Source organism: Notothenia rossii, assembly GCF_949606895.1.
Source record: "Notothenia rossii genome assembly, chromosome: 8".
In the NCBI taxonomy this organism is placed as follows: Eukaryota; Metazoa; Chordata; class Actinopteri; order Perciformes; family Nototheniidae; genus Notothenia; species Notothenia rossii.
Window position 1 is genome coordinate 67841175 of NC_136906.1, and position 19438 is coordinate 67860612.

Genomic DNA, 19438 nt, shown 5'->3' on the forward strand with positions numbered 1-19438 from the left:
TAAAAAAAATTATAAAAGCAAAAGCCAGAGGGGAACTCTCAACTGTTGCATATTATTGTGTGTTTGCGAGGGAAATAACCTGCGGGGAAATTTAAGATTTAATGACTCCAAGAACTTGACAAATACATTTGTCTGAGTATTTTTTATTGAAAAATTGATATTATAAACCTAAATGAAAGGGTCATTCAGAGATGAATTACACTGTTGCCTAATTACATTTTGTTAATGGCTTTTGATAAAGCATATGTGAAGCTGACACGTGATCAGTTTGTGCATAAACTCTTTTTGCAGTAATATTTGTCCTTTTCATTATTGCATCTTTCTTCTTCCGCAGGTTTGCACATCTGGGTGAGAGCCAGCACAGGGTGGAGAGAACAGAACACATAAACCCAGCAAACATCATCAGCTTGTGAGTACAACATGTGACAAATGAACCCGAACACACCAATCACAGTCATTTATCCTCACTCACCTGTGATGTCAAGCCTTATGTTGCATTATGGGCTTGTTGTTATCCAACTCTTTTTCAAATATCACTCAACATTCCTAGCAGGCAAGTCAATGTTATCTATATGGCCCAATAGCACAAATTCACAAAGGGGGCTTCACATCAGGACAGCAAAAAGACACCCTCTGGTCTTTTCTACACTTGCTAAGGATGAGCATTTTCAAACATTTGGACTACTTGTGTTGTAAATGTATTATCTTTTCAATTTGTACACGGCATCGATTGCACGTGTGTCCGTCCTGGGAGAGGGATCCCTCCTCTGTTGCTCTCCCTGAGGTTTCTTCCATTTTTCCCCATTATCTTTGGGGTTTCTTTGGAAGTTTTTGTCTTGTCCGATGTGAGGGTCCAAGGACAGAGAGTGTCGTATTCATGATCTGTACAAACTGTACAGTCCACTGAGACAAATGTAACATGTGTGATGTTGGGCTATATAAATAACCATTACAGGGTGTCCGCGGGCTCTTAAAAAGTATTAACAGTTGATAAATCAATTTAGCGAAAATTAAGGCTATTAAAAAGTATTAAACTGCATTTTCCAAGGTATTACAATTTGTAGCTAGTTTTAAAGTATATGATAAGTATATAAATTGTCCAAAGAGGTTGTGTTCTAAAGTCTGCCTGAATGTAATCATTGCGTAGGTGTGTAGTGTGATTCTGTGTAGTTTATTTATGGCATCCCGTTGGATTTGACCTCATCTGAACAGGACATCGCACGCTCACTGCTTGATAGCTCGCGAAGCTCCGTTTACGCCGGTTGTTAAACAACATCGTTATGGGGAAATGCAAGTCTGCTTCCAAATGGTTGGAAGATAAGGAGGAAGGACAATCAATACCGTATATAGTCAATGTGAGGTAAAGTGTGTCGCCAATGTAACCGGTTAGAACTCGAAGTGGCGATGAGGTCTTAAAATGTATGGAAAGGGTCTTAAACAAGAGGCGCTTTCACACCGCAGTACTTTTCCCACACAGGTTCATCAGAACTTAGTTCATCAGAACTCTCTAGTTCTGATGAACTAAGTACAGATCACGTTCACACCGGAATAAGTCCCTGAGGGAGGATTAGGTAAATGAAGCCGCTGACATCTTCTTCTTCTGCTTTGGGTTTACTGGCAGGCCGCAAACAACTTCACGGCATATACTGCCACCCGGAGTCCCCGGCCGGAAGTCCCCAGAGTTGGGGACTGGCTTCAGTGGAAGCTGCTGAGTCCCAGCAGCTTCCACTGAAGCCTTCCGAGTAAACGGCCAGAACGCCGACACCTCCTCATCTCCACCGCTCCCATGTTTTATTTTGTGTTGCCATAAGTTAGTCTCTCTGCGTTTCTGCGCTGGTCTAATGCTAATGCTAATAATGCTAATGCAAGGACAATAAAATGGCGGCTTCACAAAACTCTTTGGGAGTTTGACGGGGCGTGGTTTGCATTCCTCCCAGCCAATCAGACACAGGAACCTCTTTCTCCCACGGAAGTCCCTGGTCTCTAGCAGGGACGGAAAAGGGGGTAAAAAGGTTCTGATGAACTCATTTTAGTTCCGGCTCTTTTTGGTGTGAACGCGACATTTCGGAACTATATCAGAACTAAAGTGGGAAAAGTACCGCGGTGTGAACACGCCTAAGGTCTTACATGTGACTTCAGGATTCCTGCATATACCCTGCATTAATTGATTGATTGATTGATGAGGAGAAACATTCGAATAGGGAAGAAAAGCTCAGGAGGAGCAACAGAGGAGGGATCCTTCTCCTTCGATGTACAGGGCAATAGATGTGTGTACAGAAAAGACAAACAAACACATTACAATCAAGAAATTATAAATAATGTATTAAACGTATACAAAAAATGGTTCTTCAAGGAGGATGTCAAGCAGCAGAGATCCAAATTCAACATGTTGATTGAGACACTGACAGTTCCCAGGATGTCCCATCAGCCTTACTTACAGCAGTTAAACACAATTGATGCACCGAGTGATCTCCGAGGAGCCGTCTAGTCGTGCACTTTTTTATCTCCATCTCTGCATCCATGCTGCAGCCGTGTCACAGCAAGCATTATTTCCTCCACCCGGTTGCACAGCCCAACCACACGTGCCATGGCGATGTGCAGCCACACAGATGCATTAGTCACTTCCCTCTTTGTCTTGCTTTCTTTCTTTCCAGCTCCCACTCTCACTAACATCCCAGAAAGCATTCAAATGGCAAAATGGCTCTTCAGAATATATAGACTTAGTATGTATTTCAATCACAGCCTTTCACGAGAAGATTCAGAAGGAGGTGGTTTAATTGTTTGGTTCGAAAGAATACATCCAGAGGGCAAGATGTGCTGATTGAACATGAAACAGAAATTGTTGAAATGTTATCTGTACAGAGTTTAAAAATGGTTTGGAGAGAAGACAATGATATACCTGTGGTTCCTTCATGTTGTGCTGCACTTTGCTACGTGAATGCACAGTTAGAGACAGTGTTTAGAGGTGAAGAGAAGATTTCTTGAAGAGGACAACTATGTCTAGAAAGCCAGTAAGAGCAAATGATCACTGTTCAAAAGAAGAAATGTTGAAGGTCATGTGAAATGTACACTAACTGGGCGGAGAACACTTGGTCCAAACTGTCCAGGAGTTCACAGGAGGTCAAGTGACTTTAAAAGTGTGTTCGGCTTTGTTTTTCTATCACGCCTTTCATTAAACACATGCCTTTCATTTTCTTTACATCATATGTTTTCGCAAAGGAAATGCCATTTACAGGATAATTAGTTTTGTATGCATGTCACACAGGAGGCAGACTGAGAGTAGTGTTCACCAGTTACCTCGGTCAGCAGGGACTCCTAACGTCTCTTCATCCTTTTACATCTCTCCTGGTCCGCCTATATGTTTACCTTTCATCTCTCTGGCCGTTCATTGGTCCGTTTCTCTGATTCTCGTGTCCGGCCCACTGGGTCCACGAGCCAGGTGTTTCTTCTGTTGTGCAACAGTGCTTTGGAGCCCTCTGGTCCGACACTTCCCTCTGTGTGGTTCCTCTATTGAGGACAGATAGGCAAAGCTGGAGATAAAGCGGAAGCGTTAGGAATACAGATTCCTGTTGAGAGCCTCAGTGAGCTGCGCTAATTTGTTTCCGCTTCAAATTATAATCAGCTTATAAGTCACAGTTCCAGATGAATGGACAGCCGTGACCTGACTAATATAGTGTTTTCACGTGTGATACAAGTGCTATCAAATATTTTACGCAACCTGTAATCATTATTAGACTTACGTATGTTACCAAATTAGACTTATGTTACCTAATTTAATTCAAAAGATAAACATATTCATCATCTTATATGTAGCCAACACCCTAACCAGCCTTTCTGACCTTGTTAGAGCTTTAATAAACATTAAAGGGATACTTAACAAAATGACCATTTGTATATCATCTAGTCAGCCCCATGTAAGAGTTGTACGAGAGTTTGTTGATGGATGTTTAGACTGCCCTCCATTTATGTCAATTTATCGGAACTCCTCTTATTTTTCTCTCATGACCGTGGATTCAAGCATTTTCTTCAGGAGATGAGTAAATGATGTATAAATGATCCTTTGCAGGGGTGAATGACTCCTTTAAAAATCAATCGAGGACTCAATAATGATACTTACTGTGTTAATCATTTATGTCAAGGCCTCTTTGATTTACCAGAGCTTGTGTTGTGGATTTATTACAGCCCATAATGAGGGGGCTTCATTTGAAATGCAGCGGTGTGTCTGAGCAGCAGCTGCTGCACTGAGTGGATAACTTGACCAGCTAATAATCCACCCTCCAGAGGATGAGACATGCTTTCTAGTTCCTGCAAGAAATATGAGTTATTCTCCTGCAAAAGCAGCCATTGACTCACTCTCTCTCCAGCTGCTTTACACAAGATGTTGTTAGATTAAAACATTTTTCCAGTCCTTGGTACTCTTTTTGACCAGCAACAACTGTAGGTTACCATGGCTTCGTGCTCCACCACCACTTGAATTGTCCAAATTGAGTTATTCACTAAATCCATTATCTTTTTTTTTTCTCCCCTGTCCCTGTCTCTCAGAGAGCCGGTGTCCTGCTTTCCGGAGGACAGCATCTACAGCGTGTCCCCCCCCCAGGTGGTCAGGGACAGCCGCGATGAGTTTGAGATTCATGTGATGACGGGGGAGGGCCAGGTTAGGTTGCTGTGCAGAGAGGACATGATGATGTACAGGGAGTACGTCAAGAACAGATACATGTGAGACACGGACAATATGCAGATCATCAAGTCCAATCAGAGCGCGTAGTAACATTTTGACACGACGGTAAGTTTGTAACGAAGGCGAAAGAGATGTTTTCTCGCACTTCTTCGGTTGTTTCTGCAGGGAGTAGACTGTCCATAGTGAAGACAATGGCGCATGTACAGCATAGGTGTCATGTACAAGTACTAAACCATGCAGGTTTATTTTTATTTGCAATCTTAGTAATGTGTTTTAATAGCTTCAAACATTATGTGCCTCAACAAGCTGCCTACAATATATGGTGCTTTCTTTTTGTTCTGTGTGTCATTTCCCTTTATTTACATTTTAGCTACAATTCTTTTTTTAATTATATTCAATTATATGTATAATTTGAACATGTCAAAATAATTTGAATTGTTTTGACTATCAGTATTATGATTTTTTTAATGCTGGATCCATCCCTTCATATTATAATGCTTTAAATTCCACCTCAGATGTTTTTTTATGAATTCTGTTAAAACATAGTGCCATGCCTGGGATGTCTGTTGTTGTTGTTGTTGTTGTTGTTGTTGTTGTTGTTTTAACCTCTCTCAAAAACGATGTGGATCCACAAATGTCATTATGTAAGTCATACTGTACATGTCATGTAAATGTGTATCCAGGTCATTTGCCTTTTTCTTTTGTCTGCCTTTTATATTGTGTGTTTTATCTAACCTCGTCCTTAGTTTACAAAACCGCACACTGATTTTGTTTCGTCTAAATGCATTTTGACATGTCAGATGATATTGTGTACAGTAGTTCTAAATTAAACATTTATTTATTAACAAAATGTGACAGATTTCATTCCTTTAGGCACTTTTCTCCTCTACTTTTATGTTTGTGTTCAATTTTGTTCACTAAGATTGATTATTATTCCTTTCCTGCGTCTTCATAATTGTCCTCATCACTCCCGCCCACCTCTTCTGTCTCCCTCACGTTTGTTTTACACTCGTTACTCACCCTTTTTCCCATTGTTCTGTCGATCACACTTTGTCTTTGCCCCGTCACACTCTTAGCGCTCCGCTTTCAACCACAGGTGTCAGAAGATGGGAAATGTGAGGAACACTTTCTTTCCTGTAATGCACAAACACATTCAACACAATGGCTGAACATTGGTTTCTGCTTCAGGGGGGCTTCAGCATGTCATGTGTACAACAGGGAATTAAAAAAACACTCACTGAATTTTTAAACCTAATGAACTCAAGGGAGTATGGAGAAAACGGGACATGAATTCATTTTCAAATCCTGCAGCACTGTTGGAGTGCTGTGAAAAGAATGCAATACAGATAGCTGAAATTTAGAATTGACCATCTCTCTTAAAGAGAAGCGAGTGTCTATCCTCTTGATATGTGTGCTTTAGGCCCAAAGAAAGGTGTAGTTAATCTGAGTGTGTAAATGTTTTATGTACACAGCATATATAAGGGAAGGCATTTGTTTCCCTTTATCTATATTCTATTGGTTTCCCACCACCCTTACATTATTGGATACAGGTACAGATCTTTATTACATAAAAACTTAAGGACATTTTAAAGATGGATTGGAGATTTTGGGAGGGGGATTTTGCCTCTTTATTAATACAGGGTGGCTTGTGAGTAATGTTTGTTCAAATATTAGAACAAAGGTTTGTGAAATTAAGATTTTAATGAATTTGTATGCCTCTAACGGTTGTAGTGCAACGTAGATATCATGGTAATAATTTTTTCAAATAATTTCTGTAGTACTGCATCTCCCTTCATATAGCTCCAAATGCTGTGTTCTTATTTGTTTTAATTTTCATAATCATATTTACAGACATTGACTAAGTAACATCTGTGTAACTGTTGAACATTGTTGAACACAAACGTACCTTAGCTTAATACCAAACATAACAACAATGGATTCAATGGTAGCCCTGCAAGTGAACAAAAATAAACACAAACAAAATCACTTGAATGTGACATTTTTGAAGGAAAATACAAAATTATTATAATAAAAAAATTATCATTAAATTGAGGTTATGATGACATATGCAGAGGCAGTATAACGCTACAGTGGGTCAGACACTCAGATTATGTGAATATTCTTTTTGTGAGCAATCCACTCCCCACCCTTTTCAGAAGTAATAAAGTGTGTGTGGGTGTTTCTAAATGGTTAAAACTACTTATCTTGAGAGAAAAAGTAGACGTTTGTCAGTAAATTGATGCTTTTACAGTAAATGTGTCCCTGCCATGTTCTCGTCAGCTTTCACAGATACTTTTAATCTGGTTTTCCTCCTCCTCTCTCCTACCGCCCAGCGTTCTACCGCCTTTCAAACCACATCCATCTCCTTTCCCTTACCATCTTCCATAACAAGTATTTTCTTTGTTTCTTCTGCTTATTAAAATACCTTTTCTCCAGGGTCGCTACAAGGGTTTTAAAGTAAAGGTTTGTTTGTGAACGAGCATGTGAGTGCATGTGAAAATGAGAGCAGTGTTGTCTCTGTTTGCAGGGCAGGGGGACTGTAGGCGGTTGGGGGCTGTTTTGGTCTTTTATGTAAGACCCTGTTTTTATGTTCCTAATCGCAGGTGTCTCATTACATTGAAACCTCTCTGCTCACATGGGTATGAATGATTAAATGCATCTGGTCACTGATATATTTTTGGTTGCAGCTTTGTTTTTGGTCTTGATCACAAAAATAACTGAATGTTTGTGTGGTGCATCGCTTCTGTTCAGGTGGAAAATGTAATTAGTTTGGTTTAACCCATCATGGAAAACAATTAAATGATTCTAAGATGTATTTTGGTCCTCAGCGGTTTGACTAGGTCCCTGAAATGAGTCACTTGGCACTTAATGTGACCTTAGCTTATGAATTAATACAACCTCTTCTCCACTGACAAAGGTGGCAAACAGCTGTTGCCTGGAAAGCAAAACTGGTTACCATATTGCTGCTTTGAATCTCCCCCTACCTCCTTCTGTATCTCAGCATCTCATCCATTGTCATATGACATTTTATTTACCTAGTGTTTCAGACTTACGTTACATGCTGCTTTTATGGTTCAACAAGATGGCAACCATCTATATTTCATAACATTGACATGAATGTATTTAAAGGTACATTGAAGTTGTCAGTTTGCTTATTTCAGTCTTTGCATCATTATTGTTGCTCTTTTAGGCAATTATAGAGAAAATAGAGATCCTTCTCATAACATAGTTTGACATTCAGGGACCAAAATCGTTAAAGGAGCTTAACGACATTCAGAGTCGTATAAGCGCCGTGCACATTGGCCCTTTTAGCTGGCCAGTTGTAAATAAAGGGAATGTTTCCCATGAGCATCCTTGCTCAAAATGCCATTATTCCATAATATATTTAAATAACAAATACCTTTTTAATGCTCTGAATGTTGTTTAGTGTCTGTTGAACTCTGAAGTCCAACTGCTATTGAAGATGCCAGTTGAATTAGCAAATTAGCCCCCAGTGGCCAAAAGGGTGGAATTACAACTACCCTTCTTAATACTTCTTCTTCTTATGAGTAAATGAATTCCATAATAAAGCATCTAAATATCCCCCTTTTATAAAACATTTAGTTTAAGATCAGTGCCTAAATCAGAGTAAATTCCCTCTGCACAACGAACTGCTGCTCAGAAAACCAGCTTTAACTGACTCTGGCCGCCTGGATGCAAAATATACTGGTACAATGTTTTATATCTGGCAATAAAACTGTGTCTCAGTGCCAGTGAGCAACTCATAGGACTGAACAGGAGCCGCTGTATCCAGCCCTCTTTATACATCCCAAGTTGCTATAGCAACAGCATGTTAATCTGAGGCTTGTTGCTGATCACAAAAATGTGAAGGTTGATATTGGTTATTCCTGCCAATAAAATACACACTGTCAAATATCATGTTTAATTGCTTTATTTTTTAAGAATTGTACTTGTCATTGTAAGGAAAAGAGCAAACCACACATGGAAAAAACCGTGTGGCACTAACTCTCTTCGCTAAAATCCCACTTGTAAGTGAAATAAATAAATAAAAACTTGAATCCTGGCATTGATTCTGTGTGAAAACTACTTTTAATGTGTTAATTAAAAAACATATGGAGAACTTTACAGCTGGCTTGTTTACATTTTTCTATTGAAGCTCAGATTCTGCCTTGAAATTAGCCAACCTTTTCTTCTTTTTTGCTCCACCTATTCAGTATGAAACTGGGATAGGCTTTGAAAGTATTGATCTAAAGCAAAGTGCATGATTTAAAAATGACTAAAAACTGACTTAAAAATAAGAAAAAAATCGCTTTTAAAGTATCTCATTGAATGGCTTGTTTTAACCCTTTATTTCCCAAAACCTGATGCCTATAACTAGGACTTGTTTTGTTGGCTTTTTTCCTCAAAAAGTGACCATAGATAGACCGTGGTAAGTAACCCAAGATCAAAAATGACCAGGAGAGAACTGAAGGCAACTGAGGAAGAAGCCGGAGTTATTCTTTCATTTTCCAAGTTCCAAAGTAATCGAGATCGCTGATACCAGGGAGAGAGAGAAAAATAGAGAGACATCAAAAGTCTACATCTCTCTCTCTTTCTTCTCTCTCTCGCGCGCTTTCTCTCGTGACGTAAGGCGGATTTAAAGCTTCCCTCGCGCTTCTCCTGTCGGTCCCTTCTCGCGCTCCTCACATTCACCTCCCTCTCCGAGCAGACGGCCAATGCTTCACACTGCCGCTGCCCTGCGTGTCTGTCCCCTGCGTGGGAAGCACAACAAAACCAAGGACTTCACTTGAGAAGGTGCACAGGAGCGAGATAAAAAAGAGACGGCAGTCCTTCTGCAATTCATTTTACACTTTCACTGTCTGCCACCGGACGAGGTGCTCCGGTTTCAGCGTAATTCTCGGAGGTACGTAACTTTTCTGAGACAAAATCCTAAAGTCTCATCTGACTTTGCATTGCTTCGGCTTTGGTAGAAGTCATTGGAGTATTAGCCTCCTGTAGTAATCAATGTATATCATTTTGAAGAAAACATCAGACATCTCAACATATTTGTATTTGACTTATTTGTGAATAAAAGTACCAATACTTATATAGTTATGTTCAGTTGTTATGTTTTTTTTTTTTATCAGTGTTTAGTTTGAGTCGATGGGATTTCAGCACCACGGACAGCTCCTCATGCTGCCACTTCACTATTACAATAATATAGAAACACATTTTTCAGTGTTTGTGTTTTGGATAGTAAAGTCACTATCTAGGCAGCTGTTTGAATATGCAAAAATCTGAGTTTGTTTAGGATAGTTCCATTTAAATTAGGGATGCTCTGATCGATCGGCCGCCGATCGATATCGGCCAATACTCACTCTCTGCCGATCAATCGGTGCTCTCTAAAAATGCCGGTCGCGAGAGCCGATCGCATGACGTAAAATACATGACACTTTTCTCTTTGTGCGGGCAAAACAAGCTCGCCAAAATGGCTTCACCAGTCTGGCAGTATTTTAAGGTGTCCGAAAAAGACAATAACATAGCGGTATGCAACGTGTGTGAAGCAGAAATCCTGCAGCTCCACCCGCTGTGACGGACCGGTGAGCGGAGCGAAACACACAAGAGTTAGACCTAACACACTTAGCTATTTGATCTATCTCTAGAACAAGCTAAACTAGTAATACATATATTTATTATTCACTGTCGGGTCACTCATTACTGGATCAGTGAGCTGCATGAGATACCGACAGGCTGTCAGGAGAGGGAGAGAGGAAAAGAGAGGGCTTCCGCTCATTTCTCCCGTGTTATTGGTTATTATCCAAAGTTAATGTAAACTTGAATAATGTACATCATTTGAATGTAATAATTACGTTGGTTGTTGTTTGTGGAAGTGCCAATGAATTTGCCCCATTAACTGATATTTAAACACCACTTTAAATGGAAGATCCCCATAGGCCCCGCCCACTCGATCGGATCGGTATCGGCCGATACTGATTCCGGCGATCGGCCCCAAAATTCGCGATCGGAGCATCCCTAATTCAAGTGATCATACTGTAGTCTGTAGGTGTTAGTAAATTATGTGCGTCGATATATGCACTTTTCCCTAGGCGATTGTGTAGTTTAGTAAGAAGACATGTAGGAAATGGCAAGAAAACCGCCTGTCAAGTGCGATTGAGCAATCCACTGAAACATTAACAAATCCCCATAAAAAGAAAAAGAAGAGAATGTGTCTTCACATTATCATTAACAAACCAATCTGCTTATTCTCCTCACAGGACAAAGAGACGATCGCTCGGAGATATGAACGAGTCTCTGGTGGTGAACGACTCCTCTGCGACTCTCTTGGATGGAGAAGCTCTCCCATGGATGGAGGCTGATTCTCCGGAGCTGAACAGCAGCCTGCAGTTCTCCACCGCCCCGTTAGATTTCACCATCAACCCGTGGGACATTATGCTCTGCATGTCAGGCACCGTCATCGCCTGTGAGAACGCCATCGTGGTAGCAATCATCTTCTACACGCCGACCCTCAGGACTCCCATGTTTGTGCTGATCGGGAGCCTGGCCACAGCGGACCTTCTAGCCGGCATGGGATTAATCCTGAACTTTGTGTTTCAGTACGTGATCTCCTCTGAGACTATCAGCCTTATCACGGTGGGCTTCTTGGTGACCTCCTTCACTGCGTCCATCAGCAGCCTTTTGGCCATAACAGTGGACCGTTACTTCTCCCTCTACAACGCCCTGACTTACTTCTCAGAGAAGACGCTGCAGTACGTTCACTTGATGTTACTGGGGACCTGGGGGGTGTCTCTGTTTTTGGGCTTGCTGCCTGTGCTCGGCTGGAACTGCCTGGACGACCCGGCCTCCTGCAGCATCGTCCGACCTTTGACCAGGATCAACGTCACGCTCCTTGCCACCTCCTTCTTCGTCATCTTCGTGCTCATGCTGGCCCTCTATTTCAAGATTTGCAAGATTGTGTGCCACCACGCCCACCAGATCGCCCTCCAGCAGCACTTTTTCGCCACGCCGCACTACGTCGCCACTAAGAAGGGGGTGTCCACGTTGGCTATCATTTTAGGGACATTTGGTGCCAGCTGGCTGCCCTTCGCCATCTACTGCCTGGTCGGAGAGAGGGAGTATCCTTCAGTGTACACCTATGCTACACTGCTGCCAGCCACCTACAACTCCATGATCAACCCCATCATCTACGCCTACAGAAACGCAGAGATCCAGCGTTCCCTCTACGTGCTCCTCTGTGGCTGCTTTCAGACCAACAAGTCCTACCGGTCCAGGTCACCAAGTGAAGTCTAAAAAATGTGCTAGGGCTCATTCTGTGTAAATGTATTTATGATTAAAAGACAGAGCAAAAAAGACAAAGCGTCCTTTGACCGCTGACAATCTGCTTTCAGTTGCCAGTGAATGCTTTACAAACACAAAGTGGATGTGATGCTAGAATCGTGTCTCATGCATACTGTATCTGCACTTTACGATGTATCCACACAAGTTAGGATGAGATTTGTCAAAGATTCTGTGAACAAAAACCTGTGAAAAAGACAAAACAAACCTGTGAATGTAGTCAAATGAGAAAAGGAATGGGGAATATTGCACTTTTGTACATGTTTTTTGAAATGCCAAAGCAGTATTGTACAGCCTTTGTTGTGTTTAAACGTATAAACGTGTGAGTATTGTGAGCCATTTTTCTATTTCGTATGGTATTGTCTTTGATGTACATTTTCTACAAGAGTAATAAAGAAATGAAATCCAGTTGTGACTCTATCACATGTTTTTTACTGAAGCACATTTTCCCAAGGACTTCTTATGTTACAGCTGACCTGCTATTGTTAGTTTTAACATCCTCTCCACGTCTTTCTCAGGAGTGAAGATGGGTCTGTTGAAGAAAGCAATTGAATAGAAAAATAGCTTACATTTACACATTTGAACCCTCTTCTCTCAGTCTGAGTGTTGGTGCATGAGAGAGAGATAATCAATAATATGTAAACATTTGAAATGTATGTTAATGTTGTTAATTATTTTGTATTGTGATGCTTTGGCAACATTGTTTAATTGAACTTTCATGCCAATAAAGCCCCTTTGAAGAGAGAGAGAGAGAGAGAGGGAGAGCCAGAGAGCCAGAGAGAGAGAGAGAGCCAGCCAGCCAGCCACAGGTGTGCAAAAACATGTGCTGTGTAGTCAAGTGTGCTCAGCAGCTTTGATTACCAACCCCCCCCCCCCCCCCCCCCCAAGGTGTTACGTAGCCTGACATACCCCCCGCGGTAAATTACATTACCTGTATAACTCCCTAATGGCCTGGCTGCATTGATGTGTGACAGTGTGACAGGAGAGTGATCATGATAATACTCTATCTACTCTCCCTGAGTGGCCTGGCAGCTTCTGCAGCCACAAACACAGCAGTTTATCTGATGGGATGTTTAAACAGGACTCCTGTCTGCATGTTTGGATATATACACAGACATAATCCTATAAGCACTTCTACACATTTTCATCATAAATCAGCCTACCAAATGTTTAATAATTTTCTTTTTAATCAAATTACGTTTCTAATTGGAAAAGGATTGCAATTTTTTCAGCATACACTTTGTTCATTATTAAAACGTGTTTACTTTCATTACTAAAAGTCAAAAAGTCTATTGTAAAAATGGCATATTTGTTAGTGTTTCATGTAAGCCAAATATAAAAATCAAGTTAGCACAGAGCAAATCCCTTCCTCTTCCTATGCAAATGTTTACTATAAATTGTGTTTTGCCCCTTCTTGCAATATCTTCTCCACTCCCAGGTCTAACCTCTGAACTTTGAACATGGCCTTGCATCGCCCACAGCCAGGTGAAGGCTCTTCGTTGTTATTGGAATGAGAGTTCAGGACCAATCCACATGTATAGCTGAATTCACTGTTAATGGTAATTTTGCAAACTATAAAACTACACACTGAAAAAACATTGACTGTAATTAAATGCATTATGTCAACACATTTCACATAACTGTATTATGTTAGTTAAAAGCAATAATATTAAGTTTAAATACAAAATATTAGGTTCAACTTCATATTATTGCTTTCAACTAATCTAATACAGTTATGTGAACATTTGTGACGTTACACATGTGTTTAAAGTCAATGTTTCAGTTTTCTCAGTGTATAACTACTAAAAAGATTATTAACAAATAAATCAGATAAAAACTTTATTTGTATCCAAAGGAGAATCTCCTATGTTGTAACAGTACAAGTTTCCATTCATACATAAAAATACTTAAAATATGATAACTTGTGTCGTTTTGCACACAAATATTATATATATACTCTATACATACATTACCTATATTTAATTTTTATTTAATTTAATCGTTTATTTGAACCGGGACAGTGCATATCGATGAACACTTTAAAACGAAACAATGCTTACAAGTGTAAGCTTTAAGCTAATTTCCATCCGTAGCCCCGTCACATACAACATACAAGAACATGACATTTATATACATGGCAAAAATAAATACATGACATGCAGAAAGAGCATGAGCAGCATACAAGCATTTACCACATGGCAGTACAATGTAGCAGCTATGATATATAAATTGCAAGATAAGATAAAAGTGCTACATAAAGTGCAAGAGGAGATACCCCTGTATTAAAGTGCATTTAGCGGTGATTACACGTCTGTTTGTTGCTCAACCATTCTTTAAGCTGTCCTTTAAAACTATTGAGAGTGGGACAATCCCGTATTTCAGTAGGAAGGCTATTCCACAATGAGCTGCCTTTAATGGAGAGGACATTTTGTCCAAAAGTGGTCCGTCTATGGTGGACTTCACAGTCTCCTCTGGTTTCTGACCTAGTGCAGCGTCCAGCGTCCCAAAAACACTTAAAAGACTTAAAATGGTCAAAACTCAAGAAATTGTGTTTTTCAAGGATGATACAGTGGTGGTATGACTGTGGCTTTCTGTCAAACACCTTGATAGCTCTCTTGAACAGCTGTTCTATGGGTTTCAGGTTTGTGGCACAAGCAAACGACCAGTTTGTCAAACAGTATTCAATGTGGGATAGAATCATACAGTGGAGGTATGACTTTGCACCATTGGCAGTTAAGAAGGGTCTGATTTGTTTAAAATGTAGCAAGTTGAATTTAATGGTATTGGATACAAATATATGTAGATATTTTGAATCACAGAGGATGTATCTACAAAAATATAGATTACAAATATATTTTAACCGCAATGTCACGATATAGCAAGAGATGGAAGTCTCCATACGATTTGCTACAGTTAGAGTGTACTATACATGAAATTGCTTTTGTAGGTTATTTTTCCATGTACCATGTACCTTTGGTCCTTTACAGACAATAAAGATGATGGCCTGCTTTTCAAGAGCCACATGGCACAGGTACAGTATGTGCTCTTCAAGTGGACTTTTATCACAAAATGTTCACACTTTTTTATGACTCTTGTTAAGTCTCCCTACAGGCGGCTCAATCACACTGATGTCTCAACAACAGCTCTCGCACAACAGCAAATCGGGGGTCACTGCACTTCCTCATCGTGTGGACTATCATCTGTAATAATCTGCTGTTTTGAAAGCTGTGAAGCCCTCAGTCAGTTGCTCACAAAGTGGGGGAAAAAGGTGAAGGATGCTTGAAGCCACTAATGGACTGCACACGAGGCCTGGTGGCTGCTGTTTGTTCACCTTGTTGTATTCTCCAGCTCAGCAGATGTTGCTGTTGGTCACCTGTCATTTTAGGGAACCGCCTGTTCCTTCATAGCATTCAGGAAGTGAACATAGGCAACAGTAGTAGTAGTGTTAAAGCTTACATATGGTAAATAGACATGGCACACATCTTTTATTCCTGTGAATAAGCATTCAACAATTCATATATCCTCCAAGTAGCATTTCAATTTCATCAGTTTGTTATATTCACATATTTTGGAAACTATACACGGATTGTACATAATCAAGAATTCAAAGATCTCCTAAAACATAATATGTAATATATTCTGAAAACACAATTAGGTCCATACATCTGTTTGGAATTGGCATTGATTATTAAATGAATGAATTATTCAACTGCACATAATAGATAACGCTTCATGTCTCAGTCTGAGTTTATTGTGCTTTCACATCCTTTTTCTTCCATCGGATATATTCACCCGTCAATGATAACACGTCAATTTTTTTTTTTTTTCTGTTGAAGAAACTCAATAAACTCTCTTTTTTTAATCAGGTAAAGGTGGTCCCACACACTGCTCAGCCGGGGTTCTACTTCTGGTAACTGTGAGATGTCCCACCTGTATGCGCCCATCACAAGGCTTACTGCTTCTTACCAGCAAAGGTAATCAAAAAATGCATGTCTGATATCTGATTGCAGCTAAACGTCCAAAAAACAACAAAAGCTTATCCCATAAAGAAAAATACATGAATCTCTTCTTAGCAGCAACGTAGATTTATTAATTGTTACATATTAACAACACTGGATTGTGCTTCCACTTTGATATCACGTCCATTAGACTAACCAGGGGCTGGTAGCAGTGTTTGAATTATGCAAAGCTTGATCAGTGCAGACCAGAGCAGCTCTCCAGGCAACCCTCATTAATAACATTAATAACAGCGGTGTAGCAAATGCTCTCCAAAGGCACATTACCCCAGTAAGACATTGGCACGGGGAGGAAAGGGCTTTGGTGTCATTAATTACTTCATCACGCAAAATGCTGACCTCTTTCCTCGTGAGTTGTCCTTTTATAATCATACGAAAGTGGTGACACAGGAATGTTCCAGATTCAGATAATTGACAAAAATCAGTTCTGATCTTACCCCTTATTGAGAGCACAGCGGTGTACAGGGAAAACCTTGGATACCCCTATGGTGATAATGGGGTTAACCATTATTAACACACACAAACACACAAGCTAAGAGGCAAAAACACACTTTATCTGTTGGAAAAGAAGAGACAAGCCCACAACAGAAACGTAAAATCAGCTTTTTCCATAAAAAGCTATCGTCATTTGCTTTCGTCCCACTGCATGTGACCTGGGTTTGTGTGTGTCTGAGAGAGAGAGAGAGAGAGAGAGAGAGAGAGAGAGAGAGAGAGAGAGAGAGAGAGAGAGAGAGAGAGAGAGAGAGAGAGAGAGAGAACATGTTGGCACAGGGTTGTACTCTATGGGTGCGCTTGTTAGTGGCCTGGAACCTGTGAGGATTTTTCATGGGTAATTTACCAGAGCTCCCTTTATGTTGGCTCTCCCTTTATGTAATGTCTGCCGTGTGTGTGTGTGGTGAGATCAAGAGTGCAGCGTAAACCTAATATAATTATCTAATATGTTCCTCGACTTTCTCAGAAAAACACTGGGTAGCTGTGTGTGTGTGTGTGTGTGTGTGTGTGTGTGTGTGTGTGTGTGTGTGTGTGTGTGTGTGTGTGTGTATGTGTGTGTGTGTGTGTGTGTGTGTGTGTGTGTGTTGTTCAAGGAGCCTAATGAGTGTTGTTGACAGCCACACACTTTCAGGGTTAATTTAACTTTGTTTCTCAAACTAATAATTTGTACTTTGAAGTTACGTGAAAAGGGCAGGGTGCCCTCTCTTTATGGAGATAATATATTTAGTATGCAACAAGCTGACAAAATGATCTTGAATAAACACATTTCCAGGGAGGAGTTTTCTGTTTATGTGCAGTTCCCTACTGATTTGTTGATAACCTCTCTTAAAAAAAAATGTACTTAGTTGTGTCATGTTCATGGTACATAGTTCAACATCTTATATACATTGTATGAGAAACAAACTGACAGAATGTACAGTATAACACCCAATGTATACTAAAATCAATATTCAAGCTACTGGGCTAGAGTAGTATTATGTCCTCAAAATGATAAGATTCATTTATATAGCAGCAAAGCTGAATAATATATTAGCTGCCATCTAATTTCACTAAATCTAACTATTCAATTCACAAACAATGAGTAATTATTCAATTTGAATTATGCAAGACATGGTATGAATACGTTTGATTGTCTTTGTTAGAGGGCTTCAGTCACATTTTCTTTCTTCTAGTGCTCTGACATGGTCAACAGGCGGTTACGTTCTACAACTCCAGGTCCTTCTGCTCCGCCCTTGCAGAATGTGGGTAAGTATTATAACGTTTCTCACACTTTAAGGGGTGAGTCGGAGGGGATGAAAGGCTCCTGCTGCACAACAAGAGCTTTGAGGATTCCATGGTGTTCTGTGAAAGTCCCTGTGAATGTCCCTGTGAAAAAGGAAAATCACAGTAAGCCACTCAAAGATACAACACATTCTAGCTTAATTGTTCACAATTGAACTCTTCTTCAGCCTCAATTTCTGCAACCATGTCAAAGTGCCCGGAAATAATTAAGGATTCATATTGTTTTTTTGGCAAGCCAGGGGCCTTTGCTTATTATTATGTATGTCAAGTGCATTGCAACAGCTCTGGCAAGGGGGGAATACATGTCCCCAATACCTTCCTGTGTGACACAGGTCAATTTGACCTGGAAGATAATAAGAAATGAGATAAACTGGCTCAAGTTAAACATGTCTGTTTTGTAAACTCTCCACAGGCTCTACATTACGCACCCCTTCATCATCCTCATTACTTACCATTAGCTTCCCTTGTTTGGTACTGCTCTTATTCTCACGTACAATGACCTTCCCACTTCCATCAGAAAGATAGAGACCAGAGTATCCTGACAGCTCATATCTTAGGAAGCACTTCTGTGACCAATTACCTTCCCCCATGACATCTGCCCTCCCATCATCCCCCTCTTGACTCTTCTCCCAACTTATTTCTTCACTAGGACTACAGCGATGATGTAGAAATTAGGAGAGGAAACAAATTCAGCCATGACGAAGCCTTAGGACTCAAGACGATGTGTTATTACCTGAGCACGATGACCCGATTAGCTGCTCTTAATGCTGCCAATTACGATGAAATTAGCTTAAGATTCATTTACAAGTCCCTTTTTATGTCATCTGGGTTAATGTAAAAAATGCAACAAGACAAAAGTTGCCTGAGCACCACAGCATGTGCGCATTTCATTCTAAACATATAAGTCAGCTAGGACAACATGACGTGTTATTCAAGTATGAGTTGACATGCTGTATGTAAGACTGAGTGTGTAAAAGTGATATACTGTGAATTATAGTCACTAAAGTAAATTCCATTCACATTAGGAACTAGAATGGACAAAACACAGTTTCAAAAACCAACACAGGCAATACAAATGATTTCATAAATATTCACATTGGATGGCGAAGTACAAGTAGATAACCCCTCTGAAGAGACGGAGAGATTACATTTTATTTCATTTGAAGTGTATTTACTCAAACTGAAGCACAAGTTTAAGGTTTCTTTAGATGAGTACTTTATGCTTCATCTCCACTACATTTCAATGACAAACATTGTATTTTTAATCCAATAAATTGATCTGACAGCCATAGTTAGTGGTTATTAAAATGTTATACTCATGACACTTCAACAAACTAAAAGGGTAAACAGCTGCTTACATTCATTCCTCTGAAATAGTTAACGCAGAAATGTAACATAATAAAATGTGATAAAATAAGAATTTGACTTTTTTTTTGCTCCACTGTGTTTTATTTTCTCTCAAACTCTAATTTTGGCTTGATACTGAAGACGTTTTGCCTGATCTTAATGGCACAAACCTGATTCCATGCTAGAGGCCACTGAGCATCATCTACAACATATTCATTCATTCCATCATTTTGCAAAGATTTAGAAAATTGAAATATGAGCAAATATTTAAACATATGAAACTTTTTTGATA

At 40.0% G+C, this 19438-nt stretch overlaps 2 protein-coding genes across 2 annotated transcripts in view; both read left to right on the top strand.

Annotated features, from left to right (window-relative positions):
- The window catches only part of fig4a (FIG4 phosphoinositide 5-phosphatase a), a 47658-nt gene extending 40165 nt beyond the window's left edge, over positions 1-7493 (top strand). The window contains exons 23-24 of the mRNA XM_079642448.1: positions 335-409; positions 4543-7493. Coding sequence (XP_079498574.1) covers positions 335-409; positions 4543-4720 — 253 coding nt within the window. The 3' untranslated portion in view covers positions 4721-7493. The remainder of the gene's footprint in view (positions 1-334; positions 410-4542) is intronic.
- Positions 7494-9423: 1930 nt separating this feature from the next.
- On the top strand, positions 9424-12238 carry gpr6 (G protein-coupled receptor 6). The gene is made up of 2 exons (XM_079646144.1): positions 9424-9581; positions 10933-12238. The coding sequence occupies exon 2, from the start codon at positions 10958-10960 to the stop codon at positions 11963-11965; it is 1008 nt and encodes a 335-aa protein (XP_079502270.1). The 5' UTR covers positions 9424-9581; positions 10933-10957; the 3' UTR covers positions 11966-12238.
- Positions 12239-19438: the final 7200 nt, after the last annotated feature.